The sequence below is a fragment of the Penicillium malachiteum genome (genome assembly GCF_028827825.1).
Source record: "Penicillium malachiteum strain IBT 17515 chromosome Unknown utg000001l:1.0-8184562.0:1.0-8186909.0, whole genome shotgun sequence".
In the NCBI taxonomy this organism is placed as follows: domain Eukaryota; kingdom Fungi; phylum Ascomycota; class Eurotiomycetes; order Eurotiales; family Aspergillaceae; genus Penicillium; species Penicillium malachiteum.
Genome location: NW_026643094.1, coordinates 6,614,532 through 6,628,503, shown reverse-complemented (window position 1 = coordinate 6,628,503; position 13,972 = coordinate 6,614,532). Strand labels below are relative to the sequence as shown.

General features: G+C 47.2%; 4 protein-coding genes across 4 annotated transcripts; 2 read left to right on the top strand and 2 right to left on the bottom strand.

The window, feature by feature from the left end:
• Positions 1–3,309: 3,309 nt before the first annotated feature.
• On the bottom strand, positions 3,310–4,240 carry N7483_002466 (uncharacterized protein; the record flags this gene model as incomplete). The annotated part of the gene is made up of 2 exons (XM_057085903.1): positions 3,310–3,614; positions 3,988–4,240. 2 exons carry the CDS (start codon positions 4,238–4,240, stop codon positions 3,310–3,312), a joined length of 558 nt encoding a protein of 185 aa, XP_056952052.1.
• Positions 4,241–5,978: 1,738 nt separating this feature from the next.
• Positions 5,979–6,223, top strand: N7483_002465 (uncharacterized protein; the record flags this gene model as incomplete). Its single annotated transcript, XM_057085902.1, has 2 exons — positions 5,979–6,031; positions 6,061–6,223. 2 exons carry the CDS (start codon positions 5,979–5,981, stop codon positions 6,221–6,223), a joined length of 216 nt encoding a protein of 71 aa, XP_056952051.1.
• Positions 6,224–12,469: 6,246 nt separating this feature from the next.
• On the top strand, positions 12,470–12,882 carry N7483_002464 (uncharacterized protein; the record flags this gene model as incomplete). The annotated part of the gene is made up of 3 exons (XM_057085901.1): positions 12,470–12,481; positions 12,575–12,826; positions 12,865–12,882. 3 exons carry the CDS (start codon positions 12,470–12,472, stop codon positions 12,880–12,882), a joined length of 282 nt encoding a protein of 93 aa, XP_056952050.1.
• A 518-nt stretch (positions 12,883–13,400) lies between these two features.
• Positions 13,401–13,832, bottom strand: N7483_002463 (uncharacterized protein; the record flags this gene model as incomplete). Its single annotated transcript, XM_057085900.1, has 1 exon — positions 13,401–13,832. The coding sequence occupies one exon, from the start codon at positions 13,830–13,832 to the stop codon at positions 13,401–13,403; it is 432 nt and encodes a 143-aa protein (XP_056952049.1).
• Positions 13,833–13,972: the final 140 nt, after the last annotated feature.

Here is a 13,972-nt window from a genome sequence, read left to right as displayed (position 1 = left end):
CAACTTGCAAAGTGCTAGTTTCCGTCATTGATTGCACAAGGGTTATTACAGTAATGAATTGGTGATAGGTCAACACTAAGTCAGAAAAGAACTTGGTTCAGGAGTGATCCACATCAAATTGGCCAGTCCTACCGATCTTGTGAAATTGCGGGATCGGCGACATGAGCGAGCTCCCAGGAGCAGCCAAAACGTCTGATCAAACTGAATGAAGGAGGAGAACGCATTTAACTTACGTTTGACCAGGTGAAAATTAAACTGGAAAATGAGCGGCCTTCTTACGGGAACGAGCGCAGGCTTAATTCTTAACGGGGCTGTAACATTACCTCGCTTTTTTCTCAATGCGTAAATGATGTTGTCCAAATCTTGGAGGTCTGGGTCATGACTAGAGCTTGTACGGCATCAACCCAATGGAAGGGAGACTCACTGATCTTTTCACTCTGGGCAACCTTCGGGCCAGTTGAACCCACAAGGAGATCAAGCCTAGAAGTATTTGATTGCTAGAAAGTGGACTGCCCAAAAACTGTGCGAAATGGGCGCCTGTATGTAGTTTGGTATGCATGCGACAGTTCTAGTACTATCTAAAAATTGGCTTTTGTAGGGGGAAAGAAACGGGCTACGATTCGATCATCAGAAATACTGTCCACGGGGCAGGAAATCTGATCAAATGTGACATCATTTTGGGTAGATTCCATTGTAATATGGGTGATAGACATGTGGAAAAGATGAGGAAAATGGGAGAGGGGAAGGACAACGTAAAAAGGGGTCTTTAGCGGTAATTAATCATATTGTATGTACGGAGTACCGAATATTAAGAAGATTCTTGACAGGTACGAGCGATTGCAGGTATTTCATACTTCTATCCGCAGGTCAGTCCATGATGAATCCTTTTTAGCAGTATGAACTGAGAAAGATGCGCGAAACCCGAAGGTAACCAATTCCAAGCATCCTCCAACGGGATCCAAGCGATTAGCAGCGGATCAGCGCGTGCTATGATTGGCTGACTCTATAGGAGCGATTCGTCGCCGAGATCGAGGTCGGGATCCGGGCGTGATTGGCTGGTTGAGGGACAACCTCTTGGTTACTCGAGATTGGACACTCCTCTTCAACTAATGGGCCAATTCCCGATTGCATTTGCGTTCTCTCGACAACATCACACAATCCGATTCGCTTGTCGCATCGTAGAATACCTCTCCTCTCTCCATCCAATTGGATGATTCACACACTTGGCCGCCGTGAGAACCCCTATCAGAAAATTCGCGCAGTCACTGCGCCCAAATCATCCGGTCTTGAGACACCTATCAAGATCACTTCCAACGCTGTATTTGTTTGTGCACCATGTGGGTCCGCGTTCCGTATGTGATTGCCGGCATAATGACTTGTATAGGTTATGAGAGATGCAGTATGCGCTAGTTTCCAAAGAAGCGAATGAAGCCTTTTTCCAGTATGTAGGATGCAAGGAGTGTTCTAGAACTTCGTGCCTTCTATAGTAACCCGCATCCCGGTGTTATGAAATGCCCTATGTGACGAAACAAACAATAGGTACTTCGACATCTGAGCACCATCACTCACAACCATAATCTGGATCGTATCTTTAGAGGTAATTAGTTAGTTATTTAAGTAGGTAAGGGGGGGTCAAGAAAATCCCAGGAAAAATACAAAACCGATCACCGCTTTATGCACGGCAAGTCTTGGTCCGGGGCCACATCCAATGAATGCCATGCCACCAAATTCTATACCGCCTTACCCCCACCCCGATTTTCGACATCTTCAATTTCATCGTACAACGCTCCAGCACGGGTTGACCTATCATATTTCCGAGCAACCTCCTCAGTAGAAGTAGAATAGGCCAAATATGTAATTGCTTTTTATTTGACCAAATTTTCAAACGGAACACGTCGTGTATCATACTGCTTACTGCCCCTTGCCCCAGCAATAACTGTGTTGATGCCTGCATGCAACCATTTGGAACTGTAAAGGTGCTCTCTTGGCTGTGATCGACGCCTTCTCATTACGCCATACCTTGCAATGCCGTGAGTCGCCATAGAAAACGACTCCAGCGTGGCTACCGTCGCTACAACCTGAGGGGCTCGGCAGAGGGCAATCACAAATTTGTTGAAGTTGGAGTGGGCATTTGTCTGGGGATTCTCTCTGCCGTGATGATAGGCGCAGGTTTCTTGTGAGTGGAAGAAGGACAAGGGCAAAATACAACCTGCGAGTGCAAAAGCCTGTGGCAGCTCTTGAGAGACGGGTGATGTTCGCTGCTCCCCAACCTGCACGAATGAGAGGCTCAAATGGCATGATCGACCTAATGACACAGATAGTGAGATGTCATCCTTCAGTATGAGAACTGCGGTAAAGTCCGTATTGACAAAAGCGCCATCGCGGAAAGCGTACGGGATTATCTGAGCGATCGGGCAACAAGGATGCACGCGGGAAGCATGTGATCCAGGGACTATTCCAACAATAGATCCCATCCATCGATAGCATCCCATCAGACGGAAAGGAGGAGAAGGACTGGATATATCAGGACACTCTTTACCCATCATGCTAGAAATGGGGCGAAAAGGTACTCTTACTATGCGTCCTACTCTGCATTGGCATGTCTGGCGGCACATAGGCTCGGAATGCTGTGTGCACAAAGTTGCTACCAATGTTTGTATGGAAAGTATGACTACGGAGGATGTTGCGTACAGCGAAAGTTCGAAAGGCGCGACCCAAGAAACACCCCAACAGCATAGCCTCTCTCATTCACGCCTTCTCGGTTTTCTAGACCGAGAGCTGGCCTTGGGGAGTAATTTGCTTGAATAGTGGACTTGAACATGACATATTTCGACCTGGGAAGTGAGTCGTAATCTCAAACCATGACATTGCCTCTTTTTCCTTCCGCCGCACCAGCAGCACATTTTCGTCTGACATGTACTCTTTGTTTCCCTGGGGTAATAGCCGTTGGGCTAAGCCAGCATCGGGCTAGAGTCGGGCACGAAAGTAAAGAAATGTGCCGGTTTCAGGCCAGCACTAGATTTGACTGTGAGGAGAGCATTTCCGCGTACACCCTGGATAGCAGTGGAGCAATGCGATAAAGCAGGAATGGAAGAGTCCGAAGGGTCGGAGAATGGCCTAAATGGAGGTCTCTGTTTCTTCCTCTTTTGAAAACCTTGTTCGTCACAGGTGGTGTTCCCATCTTGGTGCTTGCCGGTGTCTCGGCAAAGCTCAAATGGTCTTGATTCAGAGCGATACGAGTAGATTATGTGTCGTTAAGATGTCTTTGGATAAGCTACTCCTAGATTTTTCGAGAACTGGTATTGAGATTTACGTCTGCAGTTGCTGTAGTAAAGTGGAAAGCAGCTCTTCCTTATCAGACATAAAATTCTCCCGAAGGTTATGTACAAATTCCGAAGGATGAAGAGAAGGTAAGGTGGGTAATGCAGCCAAGGGGGACAGAGTGGACGATGCGGAGCACGGAAATGGCTCTACGCGCGGCCACAAGGATAAACGGAAGTGCGAGCCTGGCATCACACAAGCTGAATGATACACGATTCCAACGATCTCCTTTCTTATGTGTTCAAACTTCCAGGACGCCGTCTCTATCCGAGGGATGAAGAACAAGTGCTCACCTGCCATGGCTCTGGAAAATGGATCTAGCTGCGCAAGGCGAACTTCCCACCAGCGAACTCTCTCTGACAAGAAGGCTGAAAGGTACAGTTATATTCGAAATCGGCTTCCATGTTTTACACAGAGAAACTATCTCGGGACTGGCCGCTAGTCTAATTTTGGATTTAGCTATACTGCTTTTAGGTGCAACGTGGGGCTTAGCCCGAATTTCTACAGTTACAATTGGATCAGCTTGTATTAGCCCCACCTTCTAGATTAAACTTGTTTGTGTAAACGATGGAAGCCGATTTCGAATATAGCTGTAGTGAAATATTTCCTCTGACTCTGTTGAGGAGAGCAGCGGGCTTGGACCCATCCACCGGAACGCATGATTACCTTCGGTGTTGGAGTAGAATAAGCATTCCACAATGGGATGTTGCACACGCTGTGCCGCCGTGCTTCCTAGATGCAGGCTATCGGGCTTGGACTCGTCAAAATCCATCGCTAGGCATAGGGGCTGTGCCGGCAGATCAGACTCTTTCCAAATTTGGTGCAGGTCCAGATCAAAATCATTTTCTATTAACTTTACATTGTCAGCAAAAGTCGCTCGGCAAGGCAGGCTATACGAACCATTCCAAAGATATTCCATAGTGCAGGCAATTCAATCACATAGCTTGCCCAAGAAAGAAGAAAACAGAATTCGGATCACTTATATGACGGTTGAAAAGTGATTTTTCAGTGTTCTTTTTGGTTCCTTCTTATGGTCCAACGCTCAGCGTCACCAAACATTGATGAATCACCGCCATTGAAAATAAGTCCCGTGTATCAGTGAATTGCATAGTCTCCATTTTCTGTTCACGACTCCATTCATAAAACAAAGGAAATAATATGGCTGCACAGTCCCCTGTGTCTACTTTCAAGCTCATCTTTGAGCTGTGAAGGGGATGGTGCTGTTTGAAGTCAGCTGAACGTCAGACGCAATCCCAGGAGCACGACGCCTTCGGTAAATGTTCGAAAAAAATCCGAAATTTACAGTTCTTATTCGAGCCTGCGTTCGTTTCCTTATCCACACCAATCACACTGGTTGCACCGGCCAGGCAGGATCAACACTGCAACTCCTTGTCAGCAATCGGGCTCCCGGTAGTGCTAGTTTGACTGAAATTCCTCTTTTCCGTCCTAGCTTCTATATTGGAGCAAAGTACATCCAAGTCATTTCGCAACCATCAGATATTCTAGCAAAAATATCTGCGGCGAATGACCTCCACCTACTTCGCCGAGCTGCCTGAACGGTTTTCTTACTCATTATATCTTTTTAAAGCGCGCACTCGCAGTGATCCCTACGGATAAACATAGCTAGCTTGATCTGCCGCAGAGAATACATCTTCACGTGTCAATATCGGGTGTTCTCGTCATTAAATCGTTGACTTATCAATAAGTCCATATGTCTTCGAGCTTGCTCCATAAGTTTCTGGACGAGGAATATTCCTGGAAGTCGCGGTCGTCACTAGACGATACACACTTTGGTCGGCCAGATATATATTTCCGTGTTCGCCTAGTGATCTACAGAATGTAAGTTACTAAGGCAATGTCAAGACCTAGATAGCTGGTGACCCGGCATTTCCTAGAACGCAATCGAAGGGGGTACAGTACAATTAGATTCACTCAAGGAGAAAGGGAGTTCTACTTCCAAGAAAATCGTCCTAGTTCCTGATCCGTTGCGTTGGCCGAAACCCACGGGTACCCATGCCTGGGAATTCGCGCACGGACCATTTCTGGGGAGTCGGGCCCACATTGACTTCGCCAATCGTTGACATTCGTTGCCAAGGTTCCCAGAGCTGCGCACGACGCCGAGCATGCCCCACATCTGTGAATCAACGTCATCAACGACGACCGAATGGTGAAGCAACGTGTATCATCAACACAAATCATTCATCATGCTTGCGCACAATACAATTCCGTGGAACTCACAATATTAACAGTTTTATTCACCAAGCAGGCGCTGTTAAGCTGCGTGAATCAACGGTTGCATTCAACGGTTTTACCAAGTGTAAGATTGAAGTGGCTCAACTTCAGGGGTGCTCTATCAGCTTAACCAAGCATGCCAGGCTCTGTGAAGCTGCAAAGTCTATAAATACGGCTGTTATCCCTTTAGAGCCCTGCAGTCTTTTCATTCACAATTCAGTCTTGCCTGCATTATATGTGACCTCCGATAAGTTCTCCTGCGCCCTAATACAATACAGTCTGCTGACATAAAGCACACCAGGGATTTTAATAGCGGCTACATAACTTGCGTCATCTCCGGCTATCGGAGACAGGCAAAGCGAATATGCCAGCTGTGGGTTCGACTCAATTGATGAGTCTTACCAAGTGACTCCCAATGATTCGACATGCGTGAATCTAAGCCTCCGATGAGCAATGGTTGTGATGGCCGACGCTGCAGGTATGTTCGCTACTAGCTTTAGTCTATAGACAAAGACAGAATGGTATAGTTGAAGCGATGCGACGCCGGTTGCTGCAAAGTTTTAATCGCCGCCAACCTCGAGAAGCGTCCTGTGGCATGACCGAGATCATTCCTCTTGAAAAAGCCGTTATCGGCCGATTACGATGGTGTCACCAAAATGGCCCTACGTGAATTCTCATCCGTGCCTAGAAGGCCGTATTGTCACTGAATCCTTTTTACGACAAAGGATCCCCATCCCTGCATATCACGTATCCTTGCTCGAAAAAGGGGCCATGCATTATCAACGAAGCCGGTTAAAGCCAATGGTAAGGAAAACCTAGCGCCCGGGGATTGTTGCCAGAGGGCCATGTTTTCTGCTGCGAATGATCTCTTTTTAGCACCTCCATTGCGTCGGTTCTTGACGTCTCTTCCGTATTCCATTTTCTTTTTGCCTTTGATCGGTCGTGTTCATTGCCTGAAATACCTTTCAGACACTGTCGTCTGCCAAAGCTGAGTTGAGCTTTAATAAGACGGTACTGAAAAATCTCTACTATTCGAAAGAGGCCCCTTTTGGCAACCATTTGACACCCTGACCTTCAAAGACGAACGATTGACACTGCCTACCCAAGCTTTCCATCATACTTGGATCGTCAAGTCCGAGTGGCTCATGCACCTATCCGACAATGAAGCTTCCTGGTTATCAAAAAGCCATTGGTGAGTTAAGCCTTAAATCGAACTCCTGCATACTGGGATTCTGATGGATGTCCGAGACAAAGCAGTCCAATTTTTTTGCTCGTCAGTGCCCAGGGGCGTGAACAAGCGGGGATAGAAAGCTGTAAGTTGAGTGACGTCCCGTTGACTCTGAGTATTATCTCAGTGCAGAACATGCATACCAATATTTAATTTCAAGTGCAGTGTCGAATTGCATGCATCCTACCTTGCCGATCATGGTGATTGGTATTAGACGCTCGGGCACGTCGTTCTTCATCTCGCAACTCAAATGATGCAAACGTCCATATATTCGGAAACCGAACGCAGCTATACAAGAGCCGCTACCAAACGGAACAAATTTCATGGTGACTGAGATATTCACGATACGCATCACAACAGCGGCGCAGATTTGACGATCTGAACTTGCAATCCATCTCCCACCAGCGACATTCCTGCTTGACACAACATCACCAATTCAAGGACCACTAGACTCCACTGAACTCTGTTCAATCACCCGCCTCCGTTCCTGCGTTATTGCGAGGATCCGTCTGGTGAATGTGTGAGTTTTTGAGAGAATTCTCTCTCATGCCAAATTCAGAGCTGAAAGTCTAGATCCCATGGTGTGCCTTTGATTGCATCGGGTCCCAGGCCTGATATCAATCAAAATATTATTCCGGTCACCAAGCATACCGACTTTAGCTTGTCGAACTCGTATCAAGTCGGATAGAAATGAGCGACATGGGATTGGGATAACGTTATTTCACCATACGGAGTTTTGTTATTGCTGAGCGGAGCACTCAGCTTGATCAAAGGTCAATTGAGTGGGATGAGTCGGTCTGCTCATACTTCAATCCAACTCGTGACACTTGTGGCCCTGTGTTCCTCATCAATAGCTCGATTGGGCTCATACTCATACCCACCCACAGCCTTCAGATGGATGCCTTATACCAATTCGAGCTGTATGCTACGTGTATCGCTTATCCGTGTAATCAGATCTGTGGGCCAGGCGTGAGTGGCCGGAGAAAATGCTGCTTGGTGACCAATAAAGCCAAGTGCTATTCTAAATCTCGCGGCACGGTGTCTTTTGAAGAGAGGGCTTCTTCCTCACCAGAATGTCAACTACGGTGAGTTTCAAGATATAGACTCTCGCCCTACACATATCCGAGACAAATTTGTGCTGCTGTCTAGTCAGGGCTGCAGAATGCGATAACTCAATGTCTGACTGTGGGAATAATGAGTGGCTTCCGTGCTTTGAGTCTTAATTCTGCAGCTTTGTCATTTCCCCGCAGTGAAGACAATGGTCTTGTCAGTGTTTATTCATCGGCCAACTCAATAGCAGGAGTATATGGAAAGCTCTGTCATATTTACAAAGATGTTGGAGCCATCAGGCTGACTGCGCACCGCATGGCCCTTGACTCCAGGAAGCATTTTTATGGCCATATTGCCACAAATTGCCCATCGGGGCCGCAACAAGGGACTCGTCGTTTGTAAAGTTCCTTGATGGTCTGGCTCTCATTTGCTTTGAGACACGGTCCGGCATCGCTTTGGCTTCTACTCTTTTGACACGTAAGCTCTGTTATAGGTCATGAAGAGACTGCCTTGTAGCTACTCTGACAACAGAATATGCGAAAGGATCGGCCCAGCCCATGCACAGAATTTATCTTGTGATGAATAGCCCACGCTCGGGAAGCATCATGGTTATCTCCTGAGACCTTTGTATTTATCACGCTCACCTTGCGCGTCGTTTGCTTACACTTCTGCTGCAATTCCACCTTGTTTCTTTTGACTGGGCATGCTTGCGATTGGAAGCGCTGAGATATACAGGGTGACAGTCGGGGTTCGGAAATAGTACTATTGAGGTGAGTTGCACTTGACCAGCAACTGATGTGAATGTGGTGACCAGTGAAGTTGATTGATATTGATTCATCTCGTCTCCATATCCAGAATCCACGACAACCTGTGCTATGCAAAGTCTCGCGAGAATGGGTGATCGGGAATTCAGTCGCTTACCATATCCATCATTGATCCCAGTGATATGGCAATTCATGAGGATCAGCCAGTGATTGTGGGACGTGTATTGAATTCACTGGGCACTAATGAGCCACAAAATCTTCAATCCGAGCCTTGTCCATCGTCTTGACTCCCCTCGCGATATCTATTCTGGATGACAGGCTGAATGAGCAACATGGGTCAACATGTCAAACCCCGCAACACTTTCGTTTGTTAGCTGCCATACATTCCGTCGAGAGTTCTCGTATCCAAATCAACGAATAGAGAAAATGCGACGAAGAATGCGCCCAACGCATCGCTAAAGTTTGGTTGCTCAGACGGTGATCGGGCCACCATGCTGAATTACATGTCCATGGTCAAGTCTCATGACTCTCCGTCATAACACATTGGATACTATCTTGTCCGACAGCCTCCAGGCCTGTGGTGAAACTTTTTCAATGATCGTACTTGCAAGTTTAGCCGATTATTTCTGAGGTCAGTGCTATTCAGCTTGCGTCTGATTTTCATTTGCTCTGCTTTGAGCTCCAAATAAGGTCTTGATACCAAGTCAAGACGGCCAATGGAGAGAGGGTTCAATATGATAACAGCTAGGAGACTGGAGTTCTTCCCGGCCCGGCTGTGTACCACGATCTCAGAGGCCTTCGCTAGGCTACCGGCCATTTCGCCTCTGCCTGGTCCCCAGAATCATGTGCAATTAAGTTTGCCTGGAACAAGAACACAATGATCACAAGTGCCATTCCCGGTGATCTGGTCATGGCACCTTTCATAGAGGCCGTGAGGGTTGACAAGCTTGAAAAGCTCAGTCACACTCCCCCTGACCCTGGCGATTGCACCTTTTGATGCCCAGAATTACCTTTTTGTACTGAATCATTAGGCTTTTCCAAGCGGTCAAAGAAATTGAGGTTTTTTGCTCCTAAAAATTCAGACCGAAGGCCCCTGGATGATGGAGAAATAAGCTGGAGCCTCTGTGCTTCAGTCGCCCGAGTGGATCGTTCTGGCTTTGTTGCAAATGATGAAGATAAGGCCGTTAGCGAGGGGCACAATGGGTTCAAGCGAGCAGCGTATAGATAGAAGCAAAAGTTGTCAATCGAAAGGAAAAGCAAACTCATTAGTTAGCCAAAATGGGTACATTGGGAGGGACTCGGCCTGAAGGGTGGGTCTCAAGTCATTCCCGTCTAGCGAGGACTTTGTTGAAGGTATCTCGGGAACATCAAGAAGGTGAAGAGATGGAGGCAAACGTGGGTAGCTGGAGAAGTTCTGAGAGCGACTGCATATCAGCGTAAACATTGAAGCCCAACGGTCTTAAGGATCGATAGTATTTCTTGAGTCACAAGCAGCGGTCGCTGCCGCAGTCTGAGGCTGGTGCAAATGAGGCATGGGACCGCGCCGTCGGAATTGGCTCGGGGCCATTAAATTTAAGCGAGCTTGTCAGGCATGTTGCTTCCAGATATGCGTGATCACTCATGTACCTATAAGCAAGAATCGTACATGGCCCCTCGACATCAGCTTCACCTTGATTCCTTCTTTAAACCTTCAAAAACGCTTGTCATGGTCCATCCTTCTTGAAATTAGGGTAAGCCTTTCTTAAAGCATCGAATGGAAAGAAGCCAAAATCAAGAAAACCGCCTTAAGCTAGCCAAAAAATTATCTCGTGTCCGCATTTAAGGTTCAACAAAACAAACTAAAGAAAAAGAAAGATGACGCTGGCTTCGACCGGCCCTCGACGATAAGTCATAGAATGCCATAATTAACAGGACACGAAAGTAGGGCAAATAACAATGAAAGTTTTCGTCGTAGGTGCAGACGCGCTATGTGGGTCAGCGTTGTCTTGGCGAATGTATCGCGTCAATTTCAACGTCGAGAGACCCGAACGCACGAACGTCCAGGTCTCATTTTTACTTTGACGGAGAGGAGAAGCAGGACACGACAGATTGACAGCAGGGCGATCCGAGAATCTATCAAAGTTTAAGCGCGTCGATAAGCGGAGGCTGTGACTCCCGTCATTTCGAATGGTCATCAACGCGCTCCATCACCAATCTTCAATCTTCAAATCTTCACCAATCTTCACCAATCTTCACCAAGCACCAATCTTCACCAAGCACCAAGCATCAACAAGCATCACCAATCTTCACCAAGCACCAAGCATCAACAAGCATCAACAAGCATCAACTAGACACAGACGGCATGTAGACGCTTTGTCCACGCCAAGCCATTTTAATGTTGACTCCCCGTTGACTGCGCGATTTTACAATCTACGTGAACAACGAATGAACATTTCTAAGATCAGCTTGAAAAATAATGGAAAAGGTCAATTAACATTTCCCCTAAGTTGACTCGTCTTACGTCTAGAATCCACACATGGCGGCTACGGGGTGATGCGCAGGTCTTGGCTTCACCACCCGGTCAACGGGTGACTACTAGTCTCTAGCGCCACGGAGAGGTGCCTGCACGTCGCTAGGGGATTGTGGCAGCCTGGGGCCCCAAAGACTGCCACATCGAGCACAAATTTGATAACGCAGGGCTCATTGCTGCATGGAAGCACAAAATTATACGCTCGCTGGGCTCAGGGCAGCGAGGGATGGACTTGGTTTCGCAGATGTCCCTGCGGAGTCTCTTGGTCTCGCAGTTGTCCCTGCGAGGTGCTTTGGTAACGCAGGCCCTAGGCTGCGGAGAAATTGTTGACGCAGCGGTCTCCTGCGGGAATCAATTGTCATCACAGCGTCCCCCTGCGGAGTTCACTTCGTAACGCAGCGCCCCCCGCGAGGCACACTTGATACTGTATCGCAGAGCCTATCCTGCGAGGAGCTTTGGTCACGCAGGACCTAATCTGCGAAGCACATTCTTACGCTGCTGGGCTCAGGTCAGCAACAGCCGTCGTCACGGAGCCTCAGGCCCGTCGGCCAGAGGAGACACACCGCTGCCGCAATGTGTGAAGAAAGAAACATTAGACCGGACGAAATGACTGCTTTTATGCCTTCCGCTACACGTTGCTGCAGATGCCAGCAGTGCAGGTTCTTCACCGTGGAAGGCTTTGCCAAGTAGATGGTCTCCTTTCAACGCAGTCGTACCATGAATTGAAAGCAGTGCCTATGTGCGGCTCGCCAATCATCCATCGGCTTTGCTCCAGGCATTACCACGACAAGCCATCTAGACTCGGTCTGTCGCATCGAAAGTAATGTTGAATGAGTAACAAAACACTCCCATCGAATGACAAAAATGTCGCAGGCTGTAATCAGGGGACAAGAAAGGTGCCTCGCCCTCAGATTTTCTTGGTTCGTCTGAAGTTGAATATGGAAAGGTTGATGAGTGTTGATGAGTGTTGATGAGTGTTGGTCAGATCATTAGAGGGTGCAAGTGCCATTTGCTCTGCAGCGAGGCCGAGATATCTCGGTAGCGAGTAGGTAACGTGTCTTCTAGCACCGGAAAATGTCAGCAACCATACAATTCCTCAAGATGAACGGGACTGTGGCCCTCACCGTGTGTATTGCTCCTGAACCGAGCTATTTCTCTCTTGCTTTCTTGTCCCACTTTTGCACAAAGTGCGTTCTCTGATTAATCAGACGATTGATTTTCCCTACTCACGGAGATAAAGAGTTTGCAAGCTGCGTGGTGATTCCTGAGAGCTATATAAGGTGAACATATTGCGAAATAATTTGAACCTCTGGCCTCATATAGCCTTCAGCTTGGAGTACCTGACTGTACACGGTGAATTGAGACATGGAAACCTCGGTGAGTAAGCTGTTGTATTCGAATATTACTGTATGTACATCAATGGACGGATCGGGAACATTTGAACTTTGATTTTTTCTAATCCCCAACTAGGACTATCTTCATCTTATTGCCACGCTCGAAAATCGTGCATTCAAGGCAGAAAAAGCCTACTCCAAAGTTCTACGAGACCATCAGACAACCAAACACCGGTTAGAACGGGTCACCCAGGAGCTGGAGCATGCAGCAAAGCTCGTCAAAATTAGCTACGATCTTAGCATTCGCCTCGGAGCTGTCGTGGATTATCTTGTAAAAGGCAAAACTGCAGACGATGGGAGCTATAGGCTGGAAAGCCAGGATCATGTGGTAAGCTTTGATTCAAATACTACAAATGTGAATATGAGAACGGATTTCACAGGTAATTCTGATCTCTTTATTTTTTCACTCTTTGTCCATATCTACATGGGTCTCATGAGATCATTTCCCTACCGATTTTCATGCTCTACGTATCGACAATGCTTTAGAGTATTTCACAAAACTGGTGCATCTACCTACACTCTTCGAATCTTTCTCGAACCCTAATGTCAAGACACACTATTATAGATAGAATCTAGACCCGGAGTCTCGATATCCCTGGAGATAGGAACAGCCTCCATGGCAAGGGTGGGCCGGAAGAATTCTTAATATGGATTAGTGTTGCTTAGTAGCTAGGGTTCTAGAAATAATCAAAGATTACAGGTAGTTAACCTAACTAGTTGGTTAGATGCACCAGTTTTGGGACGTACTGTAAGCCTCAGGCCTTCTCCAGCCAATACATATTGATTGATCTACGATTAACAGGTAGTCGTAGAAGTGGTCCATTCTGTTCTGCGAGGGCAAAGAATGACTAAATTCATTACCACGCACAGCCAGAGACACCATCACAGTGCCAGCTTTACACTCAAGAAATATTGATATGTACATTGTGACCTTCCTCTGTTGTCAATGGCCAGCCACCGTATCTTCCAATGGTTAGATCGGGACCACAGAAGCAACTTGCAAATAATGTCACTTCGAGTCCCGATATGTGCATCAACCCATGAAGATAACACCAAAAGAATTCTCTTTTCTCAGAGATCATCATCTCTCCAATCAGTCGGTCCGCGTCAGGGTTATCCAGAACGACCTGTGCTTTCTGAAATGGATTCGATGCATTGACGCCAGCGATCATGTCGGTGTCATTCAAGTCGCGAATCGTCCGTTCACGACTATGGACCGCGACTCCGTTCACATCACATGCTTGAATGATCTCCTTGCGGTCGATGTCAACCGCAGTATGGTATTTGTAGCGGGATTGATCAAAGATGTATGCCGGGCGGTCATTTGTAACCATCGAGGTGAACGCATTGCCCCTTCGCTTAAGCACCCACTGCTCTATGCGCTTCGCGATGATGGCGTCGGAGTTGATGCTTTCGTTGCCCTCGAGTGTTTGGCATCGACCTTTGAGATCATCATAATAGTCTTTTAGGGATG